The sequence below is a fragment of the Diabrotica virgifera genome, chromosome 8 (genome assembly GCF_917563875.1).
Source record: "Diabrotica virgifera virgifera chromosome 8, PGI_DIABVI_V3a".
Taxonomy (NCBI): domain Eukaryota; kingdom Metazoa; phylum Arthropoda; class Insecta; order Coleoptera; family Chrysomelidae; genus Diabrotica; species Diabrotica virgifera.
In genome coordinates this window covers 42579197-42600911 of record NC_065450.1, presented here as the reverse complement: position 1 = coordinate 42600911, position 21715 = coordinate 42579197, and the positions used below count along the sequence as shown (strand labels likewise).

Sequence of the window (21715 nt, the reverse complement as noted above, 5' to 3'; positions counted from 1 at the left end):
CTTTAAGTTTTCACCACGGTGTCGTATTTCGCAGACTCCTATTACGTCCCATTTAATTTCTTTGATTGCATCTTCCATTTCGAAGAATTTTTCTTCTGACAATAGAGTTCTGGCATTATAGGTGGCAACGTAGAATGAAAAGGGTTTTCGTATTTCTCGTTTTGTCAGTTTTTTGTCCCCCCCAGAATCCTTGGGACAGACTGATAAATCAGTGTGAGACTCTGGATTTATCCTACTCACCTGGGGTCTTTCCGTCTTTGTTTTAAAATCTGACATTTCGTTGTTAACATACACACAACCAAACTTATATGGAATCGCCATGTATTTCAAAGTTATATTTATTTCTTTTGAAAAAACTTGTTATTGTTGTTGTGAAGAATAAAGGTTTTTATTGAAAATAAACAAATCTATAAGACAATCAAATAGTACAGCTCGGTACGGTACGGGTTGTTTGCTTGAGTTGCAAATTGAACGAAAATAAATAAACTAACTTTTGCGTCCAAAAAAGAAAATATGCCTCATGTGGTCTTGTAGAGCAAGTAATGTTCTCAGAGGGACATAGGTGTAGAACTAGACGTAACACAGGGCGTTTTGTCCAAAACCTATGCTAGGTAATAGGAACTAGGAAAGCTCAAAAATAAAGCCAGGCCCGTGCCGTGCTATGATGCGGCGAGGCAATCGCATCAGGCGGCATAATCAGTAAAATAAAAAAAAACTGTCGGATTGTGTAAAAAATGTTATCAGAAGCTATAGAAAAAATGAAAAGTTACACACAATACGGCTAATGACCAAAGAAAAAGTTAATGAAATTGCAGAAAATTTTCATATAAGTTCCCAATTTCCAGCTGAAAATGAAATTCGAGCCAGGAGAAAAGAGCGTTTATTTGACTACGAAAAATGTGGACGAGCTCGTAACAGATCAAGCTAAATTTAAAATAAATTTGTTCATCTATATTTTAGACATTGCCGTTAATTCTTTGATTGATCGATTTTCGCTTCTAGAAACTCGTAATAAAAATTTTAAATGTTTATATGATATTTTTAAATTAAGGGAAATAGATGATGAAAAGGGACTAGAAAAATACTGTGTGAATTTTCATTCAATACTTTGAATACAAAAAGAAAAAAATCTGATGATATAATGATCTTCTAAAATAATTGCGTAATATATTTCAAACTACCCCATGAAAACAGGGGTTTTGAACTATTTGTGCCAAAATGACCTAATTTCTTTATAAGTGCCCAAATGTAGTTGTAAATCAAGAATTTTATTAACACTCCCTGTCTCGGTAACTAGTGGGGAAAGAAGTTTTTCAAAATTAAAAACTATTTACGAAGCTCCATAAGAACAAAACTAAAAAAATTAACACTTATTTCAATAGAGTTCTCACTAGCTGCTACACCTATCTATGTCCACTAGACTACATCAATCTGATTGACCAGTTTGCTAAAATTAAAGTCAGAAGGGTAAAATTATAATTTTTGTAAATGTTACTTAAGAGCATAGGCGTAAAATTTGCTTGCAATACTTTTTAAATGCATTCACTTTTTTCGAATCCTGAAAAAACTAATAAATATTTTTGAAAAATTTAAACGCTGATTGAAATATTACATTATTACTGAGGGCCGAAAGTCCCTAAGAACAAACAAAAGGTGTCTTTTGAATAAGATACTTGAAATTAAAAATTACACTCAATTTTTCTTTTTTTTTCACTTTGTAACCTATTCAAATAAACATTATAGAGATTTTCAGGGACTTTCGGCCCTCGGTAATAATATAATATTTTATTCTGCATTTAAATATTTCAAAAATACTAATTAGTTTTCTCAGGATTCGAAAAAAAAATGAATGCATTTAAAAAACATTGCAAGCAAATTTTGCGCCTACCCACTTAATGTAGTGTTAATACATATTTCATTTAATTTAAAGTATGTTCTGTTTTTAAAATAAAAGTTTTCGTTCATTTTGTGTAGTTTCTTTTGATAAAAATAAAAGTTAAGTTTCAATAATATTTAATGCCGGGCCCTCACCCTCACTGGTAAAAATTTGCGACGCAAATTCTTACGACGAACCATTAGTTCAATACGCACGAAAAATTTACCAGTGAGGACGCGGCTTAAAAACCGGCAACCGATGGAGCATAATGCGTTGTGTTCGTAGAAAATTCTTGCGTCCGATTTATGCGTCGAACACGTTCACATTAACAGCTGATGCGTCGCAAATTTTTACCAGTGAGGACGCGGCATTTCGAAGACTTGCATCATATTGAAAATATCTACCGCACGGCTCTGAATAAAGCAAGGGAAAGCCGCCAAAAGTAATATCGGCTCGCCACGATCGTTTAATTGTAAAATCAGCTGGAAGACACCCAACCATTTCTCACCTGCAGCTCCAAAGACAACTTTTGGAAGCTACAGGTGTAACTTTTTCAGTTGAAACGATAAGAAGAAGAGTTCATACCAAGTATACAGCAGGAGACAGTTATGGGTTCCCGAGTTATCCAGGCAGCACAAGATTGATCGCCTAAATTGGTGTCTTCACCACCAAAACTGGACCATTAAGATTTGACAAAATGTGCTATTTTCAGAAAAAGTCAGGTTTGTGTAAAATCAGCTAACCCACGAAATCGTGTACTTAGAGGTCTAGGAAGACGAGCAAGAACGAAAACTGTCAGATCTGTTCACAAATATACAAGGGGAAGTGTAATGTTCTGGAGAGGAATTGTGATCCGTAAAAAAACTCCTTTAATTTTCATCGAATTAACTTAACTGCTCACATGTATATTGATAACCTGTAGTTAGGCTCTGAAGAGGTGCAACAGGAGAAAATTTAATTTTCTTGCATGATAATTGACCTCCACATACCATTAGAGTGACTAGAGACATCATTCAATCAGAAGTTATCCCTTGTTTGGAGTGGCCTACTTGCTCACCCGAGCTTAACCCTATAGAGTATTTGTGGGATATGCTTAAAAGAAAAATTAGAGCTCGTCGGGATAAACCACAAAACACCGCACGGCTAGTACATGCTGCTCTTGAAGGATGGAGCAACCTACCACGACAGAATGTTGATAATTTGACTAGGAGCGTGTCCACGCAAACTGAAGTTTGCATAAGGACTAGAGGTAATAACACTGACTACAAAAAAAAAAACAAAAAAAAATTAATAAAAACAATTTACATTATTCGTTTTACATTGAAATTTGTTATGCTATTGACTTTAAAACAACTAGTTTCAATTTGTTTGTTAAATACTTTATTGTTTTATTTAATTGTTATGTATTTGTTATTAAATTGCTTTAAAATAAATATATTGTTTGACTTCGTGTGTTCGTTTTTTTAAATTCGTACAAAATAATAAGAAATATCAGATGATTCCATATAAGTTTGGTTGTGTGTATATTTAACATTACAATTAATGTGACATTAAGTCGATGTAGGGTAACGGGTACAGTTGTTGGTCGGTCACTAGTGATTGGCGACTTTCACAAAAATCCGAAATATTAAGATTTTCAGATCATATAGTTTTGGAGCCTATAGGTTTAAATGAAATTGACTTTGCATTAGATAATAGAAAAAATACCTCTCCTGGATATGATCAAATTCGATATCCTATGCTTTATCATTTACCAATGAATGCTAAAATATTTTTAACCCAAATAATGAACGACATTTGGATACGCGGTGAATGTATCGAAGAGTGGGAAAAAGTTATTGTTGTGCCTATTCTGAAACCCGATAAAAACCCAGATGAAAGCGAATCATACAGACCCATTTCTTTGCTACCATGTATATTAAAAATGTTTGAAAGGATTGTCAAAAACAGATTGGAATGGTGGTTCAAGAACACAAATGCTTTTCCTTAAAGTCAGTACGGTTTTAAAATAAATTATGGCACTGGTGATGCTGTTGGTCAACTGGTTACAGATATACAGTTGTGTCTTTCTCGAAATGACTACCAAGCTTCATTATTTCTTGATATAAAAGGAGCCTATGATAGTGTAGACTGGACTATACTACGAAATAAAATGATCAACTTACAAATTCCAGAAGAAGTAGCAGACACCATACTTAAACTCTACATAAATAGATCAGTAGCGATCAGAAAAGATAACGGCATCATTTCTGAATATCGTTTGGTAACAAAGGGTTTACCTCAAGGATCGGTTTTATCACCATTACTTTTCAATATATACACCTATGATTTACACAATATTTCACCTAATGCAAATATTATTCAGTACGCTGACTATTTCGTCTTTTACACACATGCAAGAAGTTATGATAAAAGTTTACAAAGTTTGAATACAGCAGTTACACCTTTCATCCAGAATATAAGTAATCTAGGTTTTGATTTATCTCCGCATAAATCAAAAGTGGTCATTTTTACCCGACACAATATTCCAAATTGTACGACCATACAGCTGAATGATATTAATTTTTCTTTGACCAACCAAATAAAATATCTCGGAATCACTCTAGATAAAAAATTAACCTTTAGAGCACACATTGAAGAAATTTTACAAAAACTTTTTATAAATCATATATAAGGTCCATTATAGATTATGGCAGCTTCTTATATGGCAGTGCTAATAATAACTTATTATAAAAATTAGATATTTTACAAAACAAAGCTTTGCGACTCTGCATTGGTGCAATGAAATCAACTCCAATTGAACCGTTAAGAGTAGAAACTGTGGAACCTCCATTAGAGCTGAGAAGGCAATTATTGGCAGAAAAAATGATAATCAAGTGCAAAGTCAAAAATTCATCACTTACTCAAAAGATCTCCACCCTAAATATTCAGGACCTTACAGGATCATACTGGTCTAATAGACACTCGCCCCCTTTATGTGAAGGATTTAGAAACTCGATAGACTTCTCCCCTACAACAGTTAAGGTCAACTTAGATATCAGGGGCGGCCCGTCAGGGTAGGCAAGGTAGGCGCCGCCTAACCTCTTCAAATGTACAATAATAAATTATTTATTAATATAAATTACTTATTTTAAAACTGTAATTTATAAATTTTGATACAATACCTAATAATCTAAAAATCTAAAATAATACAAAGCTACTTTTTAATTCATCTCTGAAGTTGTAATAATTATTGTACGCTCCCCGTAGCGTAGCATTACTACGACGGCTTTACCCTAGGGCAGGCTCTCTAAAAAGTAGCCGAACAGAATTCGAATTTGTCTCACTCTTTACGCTAAGCACAGCGGTTGTATTGTCGCTTGCCTGGTCGTGTATTTTCGGGCTATAGGTAGGCTAGATTTTTTTGAGCCTTTGACATTTGTTGTGCCGAGTTGCATCTCGGAACTGCCAATTGCATGTTTTAGGATCTTGACTACCAATTCTGAAAAAAACGAAAAGTTCGAATTTTGTCCTGAAATTTGGTATGTGGGGTTAGAATAATATTTCTAACAATTTTTCCAAATAACTTTTTGCGATATCTCTAACGAGAAACAAAATATTGAAAATTCGTCCTGTTTGTGAATTCGCAGTAGGCCGAGTTTAAAATTTAAATTTCAGTTGACTATATTAAAAAGTGTAAACCATCAAAATGAATGACTGCAAAATTTCAAATCTGTATTTATTTTGATAGCCGAAATATAAGGGTGTTTTCATCTTAAATGTGGCACACTGTATAAAGGTGTTTGGTAAAGAATGGGCCATAGCTTAACTAGATTCCTGAGGTTAAAATATGTCGATCGGAGCTAACTTACCTTAGTACGAAAGTTGATAATAACCGAAATACAGGGTGTCAAAGTTAAAACTTTTATTTTATTTATTCTTGAATATTTCCTAACACACATGGGTAATAACACAAAATTTGGTAAGCGGGGATTTTTTGAAATCTAAATTCGCCACCAAAAATGATGTATTATCCAGAGGGCGCCACATACGCCTTTCAGCGCTCATTTAATATGTTCAATTTTTTTATTACCCACTCTACATACTTTCTAAATAAAAAATTTTATTCTGTTAATATTTTTAATTAAAAAAGCTATACTACATTCATCTCGCTAAACTCGACGGTTTTCGAGATAAACGCATTTTAAATCTGCGAGGCAACATAAATTTTGCATATCATTGTAGTTACAGTTACACCCAAAAAATAACTTAAAATCATAAAAATTTACAAAAATGTATCTCAAATTTCTTCAAATGGAATTTGCGATGCAATGACATAAATATGAGAACTGGCACAATTATTATGGTTTCAAGTTTATTTTTCGGGTCTAACTACAATGATATGCAAAAATTATGTTGTATCGCAGACTTAAAATGCGTTTATCTCGAAAAGAATTGAGCTTAGCGAGATGAATGTAGTATACCTTTTTAAAGTAAAAATATTAAGAGAATAAAAATGTTGATTCAAAAACTACGTGGCGTGGGAGATAAAAAAAATTAAACGTATTAAATGAGCGCTGAAAGACGTATGTAGCGCCCTCTGGATAATAAATCATTTTTGGTGGCAAATTTAGATTTCTAATCCCAAAAAACCCCGCTTACCTACCAAATTTCGTGATGTTATCCCATGTCTGTCAGGAAATATTCAAGAATAAATAAAATAAAAGTTTAAGTTTGACACCCTGTATTTCGGTTATTATCAACTTTGGTACTAAGGTAAGTTAGCTTAAATAGACCTATTTTAAGCTCAGGAATGTAAGGTTAAGCTATGGCCCATTCTTTACCAAACACCCTGTACCTATATAGGTATGTACATATTATTATACACTATATGTGTCGCCTACCCGGATACTGAGGTCACGAGCCGCCACTGTTAGATATTTTATTGTTGAACATTCAGGTAATTATACCTAGATATTCTGAATTAAGATATCTCAATAATGAAATAATCAATCAGCTATTAAACAAATATCAAATGTATACTGCTATTTACACAGATGCATCAAAAGATCCGTATGGCACAGGTGCGGCGTTTATTGTACTGCAAGTACAACGCAGATTTAAATTGAGTAGAAAAACATGCATTTTTACAGCAGAAGCTTTTGCTATTTTGAAAGCTATAGAATTTATAATGGAAAATAACATTTGATACTCCATAATTTTTTCTGATTCACTTTCGGTTTTAAATAGTTTACAATCACATTTATAAATCAACTCCGCATATAGTCATCCTTACATAGCCAAAATAAAAACTTTGCTCTCTCAAATGCAAAAACCTAGAAAATTTATTTTTGTGTGGGTGAAAGCACACAATGAACAAGTTGGCTAAAGAAAGCATACAGTTGGGAGAAGATGTTACACCCTTATTAACATTAGATGAGAGAATAAATATTGCTAAGGATAATTTATATAAAAAATGGTCTAAACAATATAAACATTTTATTTTGACAAAAGGCACAAGATATACATTGCTAGAACCCGATATTCAAAAAAAATAATGCTTTAAAAATTACGATTATCCGAGAAGTTCCATAACAACCATATCTCGGATGAAATTTGGACATGCTTGCTATCCGGCACATTTATACAAAATAAAAATAACTGATAACAATCTCTGTGATATTTGCAATGAAACGGCGGACTTGGATCATATATTTTTTAATTGTAAGAAGTATACACATCAGTCGGACATTCTTACAAAAAATTTAAGAAGTTTAAACGTTTACGGTCCCTATAATGTTATGTATCTTTTGGCACTGAGTGATAAACGTATTTTTGATTTTATTTTGTTTTTCCTATATGACTGTAAAATTAAGTTATAAAATGACTAGATTAGGCTTGTAACCTTAAATGTCTTTCCTTTTGATTGCGTACATGCCTGCCTTACCGTGTGGGGTGGGTATGTAGGTAATTATTAAGAAAAAAGAAAAACCTTTGAATGAGAAAAGTGTGACCCTTGTCCTTATCCCAAAATTTTTATTAAGATTAATTTAGCAAAAATTCACTTTGAAATAAAATGTTTATTATATCTATTCTTAACAAAAAGGTCGGTCAGACTTAGATAACCTTAACTTAGATTAGTAATTAGATAGTTTAGATAAGATATATTATGTTTATGTATGTACTATTTACTTTGTTTCTGGCCGCATGGTCTAATCCTAAAGCCAATAAAAAAAAGATTTTCAGAAGTATAAGTAAATAAATGTATTTGCATTGAAATTCGGCAACATTGCTATATATTTGGTCTAGCCATTATCTCTCTCAGTTACTATTGTCTAGTTGTGATGGCGTGTGTTGTTCGAAGCTTAACAGGTGCATCCAGTTTTACAAGTTTTTTAAATAATTTAAGGAAGGCAATTCATGAGGTGATTTATCTTGGCTAATAATATTGTGTATCTGCTTATATTAATGTTTTGTGGCGATTTAATGGGGTACATCCTACATTATCGGTGGTTTTAATAGTAAGGTTATAATTTTTTGGCGGTAAATTTTAGTGGCCAAGCACTGTGTCTTAAATATGTCAGCGTTATAATGATTGGCCTACCGGCCAATTACTATACCTACTTTAAATTAAAATATTTATTATAATTTAGGCTCTTATAGCTTAGTTTGGTCCAACACAACATATTTCAAGCATTTTTTCTTATTTTTTATGGCAATAACCAGTGGTTGGCCGACTGCCAATCACTAAACCACAGGGTGGCCAATAACTGTAATATGTAATAAGAATATATTTTTTGTCCGGATTCGTTTTTCTAAAATTACAATTATTTTAGTTGTCATAAAATTAGTACCAATGCGGGCAATCTGAATCAAATTTGAAACGTCCGTAATGTAGCTAACATTATTAGATACTATTAAATGATTTTTATTTTTAGAATCAAAAATGCCAAATATCCGGAAAGATAAAACGTATCACAAAAAATATACAGAACAAGATCTTCAGTCTGCTTTTCAGGCCATAGAAAATGGCATGAGCCAACGGAAAGCCGCTGAACAATTTAATGTGCCAAGAGCAACACTGCAGTTTAGAGCAAGCGAAAAATTTAATGAAAAAACTACCCTTGGTCCCAATCCTATTCTCTCTTTGGAGGAAGAGAATCGTTTAAAGAATTGGATCGTAACATGCCAAGACAAAGGTTTTCCAGTAAGAGTGGAAGATATACAAGACTCGGTTAAAGGTTTTCTTGATGCAAATCCACGTGCTAATCCTTTTACTGACAATCGGCCCGGAAGAGGTTGGTATAGATCCTTTTTAAAGCGACATCCAGATTTAAGCGAGCGAACTCCAGGAGCGGTAACAGCAGCAAGTTCAGTTGTGTCTGAAAAAGATATAAGAAAATGGTTCACCGGTGTTCAAGAATATTTGCACCGTAAAGGTTACATTGATATTCTTCAAGACCCTTCACGTGTTTTAAATGGGGATGAAACCTGCTTCCTCTTGTGTCCCAAAAATAAACGAGTGTTGGCTGTAAAGGGAAGCAAAAATGTATATCAAATAGAACATCACTCCAAAGTTAATTTGACGGTTATGTTTACGTTTGCAGCATCTGGAGAAATAACAGCACCGATGATTATTTACCCATACAAACGACTTCCTAGCAATGTTATAAATTCAGTTCCTCGAGAATGGGGCATAGGCTGTAGCGATACGGGATGGATGAAAAATGAAAACTTCTATGAATACATAGGAAACGTCTTATATAAGTACCTAGTTGCAAAAAACACTAAATTTCCAGTCATTTTGTTCGTTGATGGACATAAAACTCACTTAACCATTCAAACCAGTGAATTATGTTCAAAGTTACAAATTATTTTAGTGGCATTATATCCCAATGCGACCAGAATTATACAGCCTGCAGATGTTGCTGCATTTAAACCATTAAAGGCAAATTGGAACCGGGCAGTATTAAAGTTTAGACGAGAAAATCCAAACTCAGTAGTCACCAAAGAGAATTTTGCATTAGTATTAAGCACAGCCATTAGTCAATTAAAATCAGATTCCATAATTAATGGCTTTCAAGCATCTGGATTGTATCCATGGAACCCTGAGGCAATAGACTATTCCAAATGTTTAGGAAAGAACAAAGACCCGAATAAAGGTATTAATCACACTAGTTCAATGACAAAATCAATAACATATGAAGATTTTGTACACACAGTTGGAGCCGAGAAAATACTAGAATTTCAAAGTTTGGATAATTCGGAAGAACTAAATGGAGATTCAAAATTGCTGTTTAATATATTTAATTTATTTAACAATACCGTAGATATACACACAATTCAAACTACAGAGACAGGTGGTATCACAGACGATATACAATAGACTACAGGCCCATGTCCAAAAATGGATGGGTCATATCAACCACCAGGTGACGTATATAGGACGATATAAAAGCTTAAAATAATAAGATTCAGCACTATGCCGTCACTTGTAGCAGTCCAATTGAGTGCTGATGAGAATTAAAAAGTGCAGGTAGAGTGGGTACATATAATTTTGTACGGCATTTTTACCATCGATAGATCCTTGAAAAATAATAAGAAAGCGCCAAGTGCCGTACAAAAATGGTGAGCCACAAAATTGGTAAATTTTTTTGATTTTCTGACAATTTTCAAGGTATATTTGGTCATTTCATTCTGTACAGCATCACTTTCATACTGTTTCAATACAACTTCTAATCCATTATCCCGCAACGCCGTACAAAAATCATGCGACATGCGTACAAAAATCGAGGGTTGAAATCCCCTCTCTTTCCGTGGTCCGGGGGGGGGGGGGGTGATTTTAAAAAGTACGGCTTCGGTTCCAAAAAATTATTGTTCATTTGAATGTATATTAATAATTATGTTAATTTCATGGTATACTTGATATATAAAGCTAAAAAATCATTTGACTCTGTACGGCAACTTTGTTTTTAACATGATATTGTAAAATACAATTATTGTTCTATAGTATTGCCGTTCAAAAGAAACTGTTCTAAAAAAATTATAGAGAAATACAAAAACAGAAATTTTTTAAATTATTGCAAAAGTTTAAATATTCATAGATTAATAAAATATAGCAATTTTCTACATTTATCCTTTGTTTTAAGTAGTATTAAGATAAATAAATTAGGCAAAATTATGCCGTACATTTTAATGCTGGTCATATCTTTTAGGCTGATGAAAATGACGCTACCATTTTAAAGGTGTAGTAATTTATGGTCAGTAATTTGATACTGTACGGTATTAACATATTTTTGAAGAGAACAATTTATTGATAATATGATAAAATCATTGTGACGTCTAACTGAAGCGAAAGGGTGTGTAGGTATATAATATCCAAGAATTGAAACTGTAAATCCCAGTATCACCAGTTTTGTATACTTTTTGGTTTAATTATATACTTCAAACATTATTGTTGTTCTGAAGCTATTTTCTTGTGACATTTTTGCAATTAACTAGTTTTGATGTTAAGCCATATAAGCCACAATTTTACTAAAAAATGATTTTATTAACGTTTCGACGCCCAAATCGGGCGTTGTTGTCAAAATACAAAAAATATTAATGAATTAAACAAAAATGTTGTTGCTTAGTAAAAAAATTCTTCTAATAATTTATTTAATCCGACTCATTTATATCGGCAATTCAGACATATATTATACATTTTAAAGTAGAAGACTTTAAAATGATATTGCCAATATTTATAAGTTGCGTTTCTGGGACGACTTTATTGAAAGATAGTTCATTCGATTACATGAAATCAACCCCAACTCAAGAATATCCGTCACAAAAAAATCATAACATGTGATCTGTCTTTAAAAAGACAACCATATGCAATGGTGACAGTAAAATTCTCGCGCTAGAGATTCCATAGTAAATAATTATCAAACATTATTGATACATGTATGTAATTGATTTGTTTCATTGTAATGATGTGAATAAATAAAACAACTATTTTTTAAAAAAATTACTACTAGAAAACGACTACTTAGCACACAGTACAGTATTATAGGAGATATGCCTACAAATGCTAAACGTCGTAAGAGAACGTTGCTCCTTAAGCGATAAATATGTAAATTATATTTATTTAATATTTTTATTACTTTTTTATCAATATGAAGTTTCATATTTGTACGGCATTAACTTTTTATAAATTATTGCATTAAGTACAAATGAACTATCTAAATGCCGTATAAAAAAATATCGTCATAAATTTCACCTTACATTTCGTTATATTATGGATTCTTCTTACATGTCATTCTGTGGATTTTTCCTTGAGCTTTTTTTTTTCTACAAACCTTTGGACCAACGAAAATGTACGGCATGTAAAATAATGTTATCTATTATGCATAAAATACTTTCAAAATAAATTAATTTTATGTTATTGCAAGTCACCCCCTGGACCACGGAAAGAGAGGGGATTGCAACCCTCGATTTTTCTCCTTGTCGCATGATTTTTGTACGGCGTTGCGGAATAATGGATTAGAAGTTGTATTGAAACAGTATGAAACTGATGCCGTACATAAAGAAATGATCAAATTTACACTGGAAATTTTCAGAAAATAAAAAAATTTACCAACTTTGTGGCTCACCATTTTTTTACGGCATTGCGCGCTTTCTAACTATTTTTCATGGATCTATCGATGGTAAAAGTGCCGTACAAAAATATATGACCAAAATGTACCCACTCTACCTGCACTTTTGAATTCTCACCAGCACTCAGTTGGACTGCTTACAAGTGACGGCATAGTGCTGAATCTTATTATTTTATGCTCTTATATCGTCCTATATACGTCACCTGGTGGTTCATATGACCCATCCATTTTTGGACATGGGCCTGTAGTCTACAAGATATCATCACAGAAACTCATATATCTTCAGATCTTACACTTAAACCTGCAGGTGGCTATGAAATTATGTGCAACATACAAGATATTCCTGTTATTACAGAAGACAATCTACTTTCTGATTTTCTAGTTCAACGTTCAACTTCCCGAAGACGGTGATATTACATATAATATAAAAGATACTATTGTCACAGAAGATACAATGACTTTAGATATTCAATCGACATCCGATAATCTGCCTTTAGTAAATCAAGGCAACTCATTATATAAAGAAATTGACACCTCAATTGACAAAATCTTTTTTTGGCCAAAAACCCCAGAAAGAAAGGGTAAAAAGCAAACAGAAACGTTGCCTTTCGTGCTCACTTCTTCAGATCGTCAAAATGCAGAGAGGCGTAAAATTGAAGAGAAAGAAGAACAAGAAAAAATAAAATTAGAACAAAAACAAACGCGAATTGACGCAAAAGCAAACAATAAAGGTAAACAAAATAAAGATACCAAGAAGAAAGTAATAAAAAAAATTGCCACAAGAGCCAATTCCGAGAGCAAAAACTGTCAAAATGTTGTGAAGAATAAAGAAAATGTTACACTAAATACAGGTGATATTGTAGATACAAATACTTTTAAAGCAGACACACTTCTTGATCATACAATTAAAAGCACTACTTTGGGAAGTGGAGTTAGAGTACATATACCATAAGTGATTAACCTCAAAGAAAACCACGAACTGTCACGGAACCAATTTCCTGATTCTGTAGAGGAAAACGCTATTCTGCCCTCAATTGATAACGTATCTTTTGATGTCTCCAACAATAAGAATTCATCAAATTTGAGGAATACTTCCCAAAGCAAATGTACAAATTTGGAAACCAGCAAAAAAAAACGTGCTGGTGAGTAGGCTAAAAGAAAGTTGTTTTTCGAAACGGAGAGATATCCAGAACATGAAAAAATACAAATTCTCTCAGATATATTGGTGAAACAATTAGACAACATACCTGTAAATAATAATATTTGGTACACAGGATTGTGCTATACTTGTTCCTATAGCATTTCTAAATCAAAAGTTGGAATAAAATGTTTATTTTGTGTCAGGGGCTACCATATTGGTAGTTGTGTTAAGAAACAACAAGAAATTGAAAATCTAAATAGTTTTGTGTGCCCTAGCTGCACAAACAAAAAAAGAATATTAGGAATTTTATGAGTGGCCAATAACTGTAATTCTATATGCCAATAACTATGTTTGCATGGCTAATAACTGTGTAATTTTGTATGTTTTTAAATTTGTGTTAATTTTTTATATACATTATTATTTTTTATTAAAATAACCTGAGTTTTTATAAAATTTGATGTTTCATTGTTATTAAAAAACCCTTACAAAATATTTCACTTTAAAATATACCAATTTACAATTTCAATTCAATTTGAAATCCCTTAAGTGGCCAATCACTGTACCCGTTACCCTATTAAGATTATGATAAACCATGTGGATGTATTTCATCCTTGCTCGAATGAGCCACGTAGTGCTTAGGTGAGAGCAGTAGCGGCTGTGGGGTAAAATTTTGGGTAGGCCAAGCCAGCAAATTACATACAGTCGGGAAAATGAAAGAATACCCATGAACGATCACATCAATCACTTATTTTGTCTTTGCTATCTTTTTCTATAACAAACGTTTGTTATTTATAGAAAAAGACAGCAAATACAAAATAAGTGATTGATGTGATTGTTCATGGGTATTCTTTCATTTTTCCGACTGTACATATGTATAACTATGTGTAATACAATATAAATTTATTTTCATCTATAAAAATACTTAGAAGGTAACTGTAACAGACTTATATTTAATTATATTTTTAAAACTAAATAAGATTATGTTACATATTTTGGTATCAAAATTTAAAAGAAAATTTAAATTACAATTCGATAATTATGTTACAAGTGGCAACGAGGCTCCGCGAAGGCCTGGTTGATTCGGGAATATAGACCAAGCATAACACGACAATATAAATCATTGTCCGGCAAGCTGCTTAACTTCAAACGCTTTTTGTACAGAGATCTTATGTGAGCGAAGTCGGCCAGGCCCGAACGGGCGTATTAATGATATTTAAAATGCCTGAATACGATTCGATGCTATCTGTGATAATATACAGGATGTTTCATTAATAATTGTCCATATAGTAACTGAAGAAACCTTAGCACAAAATACGAAGACCTAAAACACTTAAATAAAATGTGGTTCCTTACTGAGTTACAGGGTGTTTTATCTAAAAATTTAATAACTATTTTTGCTGATAATTTTAAAACTATTCGACGTATCCTTTTCATACTTGGCAGAAAGTGCGACTACTAGACACCCTACTAAATATTGATAAACAAACGTTTCTAGCTACTACCAGAGGCGTACGACAGGGTATAGTAAATGGTTGACCCTTCTCAAATTCTACGCCACTGGAGGAATTACTATTTTAGTGCCATTTTTAGATTTTACAATACTTTCTACGTAAATAATATACTCTTCATTGGTAACGATTAAAGTCATTACTTTTCGAGATATTTGAAGTTAAATATGAAACGGCACATTTATTTTGATTAATATTAAAATATATGATTAAAATATAAAAATGATTTGTACTTAGTACTTTAAAACTATTTGGCGTATCCTTATCATACTTGGCAGAAGGTGTAGGTACTGTACACCCTACTAAATTAATATAAATAAACGTTTCTAGCTACTACCAGAGGCGTACGACAGGGGATAGTGGCTGGTTGACCCTTCCCAAATTCTACGTCACTGACAAAATTGCTATTTTAGTGTAATTTTTTAATTTTTCAATACTTTTTATGTAAATAATATACTCCTCATTCGTAACGACAAAATGATTAGTTTTCGAGATATTTGAAATTAAAAATGACGCGACACAATACAATAATCAAAATAACCGTGTCGTTTCATATTTAACTTCAAAGATCTCGAAAACTAATGATTTTATCGTTACGAATGAAGAGTATATTATTTTCATAGAAAGTATTGGAGAATCCAAAAATTGAACTAAAATAGCAATTCCGCCAGTGGCGTAGAATTTGGAAAGGGTCAACCATTCACTTTTCCCCATCGTACGCCTCTGGTAATAGACAGAAATCTTTGTTAAACATAACTTAGTAGTTTGTACAGTACCTGTACTTCGTACCAAGTATGAAAATGATACGTCGAATAGTTTTAAAATGCTGAGCAATAATAATTTTTAATTTTTTAGATAAAACACCCTGTAACTCAGTAAGGAACCACATTTTACTTAAGTGTTTTAGGTTAAATCTTCGTATTTTGTGCTAAGGTTTCTCCAGTTACTATATGGACAATTATTAATGAAACACCCTGTATAATAAAGCTGTCTTAACGGACGCTAATGTATTGAGTGATTTAGTACATTTAAAAGTTATTTAGTGGCTCAACAACCAACTGGATGTTGCTTCTCACCTAAGTTGGTTGTTGCCTCTCACCTAAGCACTAAGTGGCTCATTCGAGTAAGGATGAAATACATCCACATGGTTTATCATAATCTTAATACATCGACTTAATGGCGCATTGATTGTAATGTTAAATATGTTAACAAGGTAATTGAAAGATTTTCACACCTTCTACCGTAGCTAGTTTCAAAGACCTGTACACTGGACGTTAACACTGAAGATGGTCAGTTTAAACCAAAAACGTTTTTTGATTTTCCATTATCTTTTGAATACATTTTAAAGAATAATTTTTAATAAATTCATATACCAATATACGACAGAAGACTTTACGTCATACTACGTTGTTTTATCGATGGTATACAGCGAATAAGGTTTGTCCCTTTTTAAAATTACATCTTTCCTCATAGGAAAACACCAATTATTTTTTAATATTTTGCATTCTTCTTATTCTAATGGCGCTACAACCCTTTGTGAATCTTGGCCTGCTTAACAATGTTCTTCCATTCTGCCCTGTCGGATACTTTCCTTCGCCACTGCCTGATGTTCATGGTTTTAAGATCCCCCTCTACGTCGTCTATCCATCTTTTACGGGGCCTTCCTCTTGTTCTATTTACTTGGGATTACTTTTACAGCTCGATTATCTGGCATTCTTTTTAGGTGGCCAAGCCAGTTTAGTCTTTGTGACTACAAATCTAACAATATCTGCGCTCTGCATTAGTTCATCCAGCTTGTGGTTAATTTTAATTATCCACGAACCATTACTTCATTGGGTTGGTCCAAATATCTTCCTTAGTATTTTGCGCTCAAATGGTGGGTGTATGTGAAAAGGGATATAAGTCGAAAAATGCGAAAAATGAGCTAAGTACATCATACGTTCCAAAAATGGATATTACACTTAGAGGAAAAGAGATATATGTCATCTTACACATATTTACGCGCGATTTGGTATGTGTAAAATGATATAACTGACTAAAAATGAGATTTTTAAAGTAATACGGGCTTATGTAGACTTATATGAAAAATATATGAAAATAAATGAAATATTTTGTGAATAGAGGTATATGTTCACATATGATCAAAAGCGTTCGAATATTTTTCTGATTTGCGTTTGGGTTAATAAATATAGATAGTGTAGGGATATTTTGCTAGATGCATCTGATCACGAGGATAACTAACAATAATAAATTACTAGTAATAATTAGATATGTTTTGTTTGTACCTAGGTTTTAATAAAAAATGTTTGTGAAAAGAGGTATATGTTCTATTTTTTTTAATATTCGATATATTCCATATTTACCACGAAAAATGTGTAAGATAATACACATTTTATTGAAAACTAATAATGTATTGCATTTACGTCACAAAAATCACAAAAACCCGTTTTCCCAAAATTATACTTTTTGACTTATATCCCTTTTCACATCCATATTATGTAACCACTGGTCTAATTACTGTTTTGTAGATTCTAAGCTTAGACTCACGATTCAGTAACTTACTTTTCATTAAGTCTTTGTATGCTTAAAAGCACTTATTTCCGCAATTATATTTTGCATTATATTATAATATATTTTGTTATATTTTGCTTTTTATTTTAGGATTTTCTCAAATAGAAAATACATGGGAAATTAAGAAAATATTACCTGGAGATTTGTGTAGGAAAGAACAACTGAAAAGTCGACCTGATGAAGGAAAAACAATGAAGTGTGACATGTGTGTTACGCAGTTTTCTTGGCAAGATCATTTGAAAAAACATATGAGAACCCATATAGATCAAAAAACTTTCAAATGTGAAATTTGTTTTAAGCAGTTTTCACAAATAAGAAATTTTAACATGCATTTGACAACGCACAATGATCAAAAACGGTACAACTGCGAAATTTGTTTTAAACAGTTTTCTAAATCACAATTTTTAGAAATACATTTAAGAACACACACGGGAGAAAAACCTTTCAAGTGCGAAATTTGTTTTAAGCAGTTTTTAGTAAAATGTAGTTTAAAAACACATTTGACAACGCACGTTGAAGAAAAACTTTATAAATGTGAAACTTGTTTTAGACAATTTTTTAACAAAACGCTATACAAGAGACATTTACCAACGCACACTGATCAAAAACGGCACAAGTGCGAAATTTGTTTTAAGCAATTTACTGTAGTGGCAAATTTAAGGACACATTTGAGAACGCACACAAGTGAAAAACCTCACAAGTGTGAAATTTGTTTTAAACAGTTTTCGCAAAAAAGTACTTTGAAAAGTCATTGGAGAACGCACTCGGGAGAAAAACCTCACATGTGCGAATGTTGTTCTAAACAGTTTTCGCAAAAAAGTACTTTGAATAAACATTTGAGATTGCACACGGGTGAAAAACGTCACAAGTGTGAAAATTGTTTTAAGCTGTTTTCCCAAATAAATAATTTGAAAAGACATTTGTTGACTCACACGGGAGAGAAACCTCACAAGTGTGAAATTTGTTTTAAGCAGTTTTCACGAATATCTCATTTGCAAAGTCATTCGATGATTCACACGGGAGAAAAACCTCACAAGTGCAAAATTTGTTCTAAACAGTTTTCGCAAAAAAGTACTTTGAATAAACATTTGAGATCGCACACGGGTGAAAAACGTCACAAGTGTGAAATTTGTTTTAAGCAGTTTTCTCAAATAAATAATTTGACAAGACATTCGATGACGCACACTGGAGAAAAACCTCACAAGTGTGAAATATGTTTTAATCATTTTTCTCGCAATGATCAATTAAACCAACATTTGAAAGTACACACAGGAGACAAATCTTAAAATGATGTCTCAAGCAGTTTCTTCTTTAGTCCAATTATTGTCATATGCTAGTTTTAATCTTTAACGGGATATTTATTTTATAGTCTATCTACACCTACAGTATGGTGCAAATGAAAGGAATAAATTCGTTATTTCGTAAATTGGCGACTTTAAGAAAAAATCCCGAAACAGGTCGACTTTTATTTTTAATTATGATATTTTGGCATATATGTTACTAGTGACGTCATCCATCTGGGCATGATGACGTAATCGACGATTTTTTTAAATGAGAATAGGGGTCGTATGCTAGCTCATTTGTAAGGTTATTTAATTCTTTATTCAGTAATATATACATTTACATAATTATTTATACAGGTTGCCCAAAAAAATTTTTTAAATTAAATTATTTGAGAAAAAAACAGAAGAATTTATGTAATTTATTTACTTAAAAATACATTTTATTGCTGTCAGAAATCAGAAAAAAATGTTTATATGACAAATAAACCTTGCTTTTTGCTTAAATTAAATGTTCAAACTTTCAATATGCAGGTGGCTGGCGGGAGCTGACTTGAACATTGAATTTAATCAAAAAGCAATGTTTATTTGTAAAAATTTGTAAAATTTTTTCTGTTGTTGGGCATTCAAAATGTATTTTGAATTAAATAAATTACATACATTCTTCTTTTTTGTCAAATAATTTAATTAAAAAATTTTTTGACACCCTGTACAAATAATTATATAAATTTTTATATTACTTAAGAGAATTAAATTACCTTTCAAATGAGCTAGCACACAACCGCTGTTCCTGTTTAAAAAAAATCATCGGTTACGTCATCACACCCAGATGGATGACGTCACTAGTATGATATATATGCCAAAATATCATAATTTAAAAATAAAAATCGACATCTTTCGAGATTTTTCCATAAACTCACCGGTTTACGAAATATCGAATTTATTCTTTCATTTGCACCATACTGTATAACAAAAGTGTTTGAAGTAGTCTATGACAGTAATTGTTGATATTTTGACGTTTATTGATTATACATATTATGTATTTGTCAGTTGGATTTATATTTAAAATTGTATGTTTAATATTTATAAAGATTGTTAGGTTTAAAAAATGTTAGTTCTATAAATAGTTGTTATATTAAATTTTAGGTTTTTTCCAACACAACGAAGAACCGTCATGTAGATCACGTTACTATTATAATGAACGTTCCATGGGAACGAAATAATACGTTTCATGGGTTTTTTGTTTACTGCGCAGGTCGGTGATCGTTACATGGACGGTTTCTCGTTGTGTTGGAACAAACCTATTATTTACTCCTTTGAAAATTGTTTAAAATAAAAAAAACTTCATTCTGTAACATTTACTTTTTTTTTCTTATACAACAGAACGTTTTAGCCCATAATTCCCGCCTATTATTCGCCGTGTGCAAGTACTTGGAGGGGATACGAGAAACGATCGTGCGTGAATAGAGAGAAATCTTGCAACTTTCTTAAATATGTAATTCGTTGCCAATTGAAATTGTCAAATTCACGTATATATTTCATATCTACTGTCAATGAAGAAGAAAAATTATATGTTGCTCCACAATATTGATATGACATGCAATTATTATTATATAAAAGTAAATTTAATTCATTTTATTTTGCTTGTAGTAGTGCATTTTAATAATTAATTTTATTTACTACATACAATTGTTTACCTTAAGGCTATGGGTACATAATTCGCAAATATTTTACGGTTATCCCTACTTTTTCTGTCTTTACACGGCAAATTATGTACGTGTAGTAAAATTCTCACTGGTATGGAACATAGAGTTATATATTAGCATAGAGAGAGTGTCATTCAGAGCGAAGTGACGACACCATCTTTTTTATTTGGATTAGTGCTGTTTCACTCTTACGCATAATAAAGCTGCGACAGTTGTCCTCCCCTTCCGTACCTATACTCACACTTAATGTCATCTTGGTTTCTCGATACAATGTGTTAGAAAGAGTTGCCGCAAACCAGTCCATGAGATCTTGTTCTCAGAAAGCGCGGAAGGTAGGCTCACTCTATGTTAATATATACCTCTATGGTATGGAAACTGCAGATGTAAACATTAGGTTGACAGTGACATTGTCATTAGAAAGATAGAGATGGCTATTATTTCGGTTTCGTTCAGTTTTTGAATATTCTTGGATAACCTTTACTTGTATAAATGATAGGATTATTTTTTCACTAATTATGTATTCAGTGGTTACCATTATTTATATACTATACAAATAGTCGAAAAAGAAAAAAAGTTGTAAAGTTATTTTAATAATGTCCTGTTGCCATGGAAAGCTTAGATAAGGTTTGAACATGTGAAGAACTGCGTTGTATAAATGTAGTATTACTCAATTAATTTATAAAGACTTTATTTATTTCTTTATTTGCGTAAATTAAAATATGGGACGTTGTTACAAGAAATGTGTTACTGAAAAGCGAAGAAATAGAAATAGCCGAAGAATAGAAAAATGAACAATTGTTATTTGTTAATCTTCTTCACAATTATTAAATTTTATTTAATAAAAGAATGACCCCAAAAATTAAGAATCTTCTTCTTAGTTTGTAAATTTTTCTATGACACACATTCATAAATGCTGCCATATTGTAACAGAAAAATGCCTACGCCGAAGACATCCACCCACCAACTTCACTTAAACTGAAGCAAAATACTACTAAACAAGCACATACTTCAAAAGCGTAG

The 21715-nt window shown here is 32.1% G+C and overlaps 1 protein-coding gene across 6 annotated transcripts in view; it reads left to right on the top strand.

The window, feature by feature from the left end:
- LOC126890438 (zinc finger protein 493-like) overlaps positions 1-20344 on the top strand; it is a 134793-nt gene extending 114449 nt beyond the window's left edge. For 5 of the 6 annotated variants that reach the window (XM_050659377.1, XM_050659376.1, XM_050659380.1 and 2 more), the window contains one exon: positions 17800-20344. In XM_050659377.1, coding sequence (XP_050515334.1) covers positions 17800-18995 — 1196 coding nt within the window. In that variant the 3' untranslated portion in view covers positions 18996-20344. Of the gene's footprint in view, positions 1-8793; positions 14084-17799 lie in introns of those variants that run through there. The other variant, XM_050659379.1, reaches the window with a different exon arrangement.
- The last annotated feature ends 1371 nt before the right edge of the window (positions 20345-21715 follow it).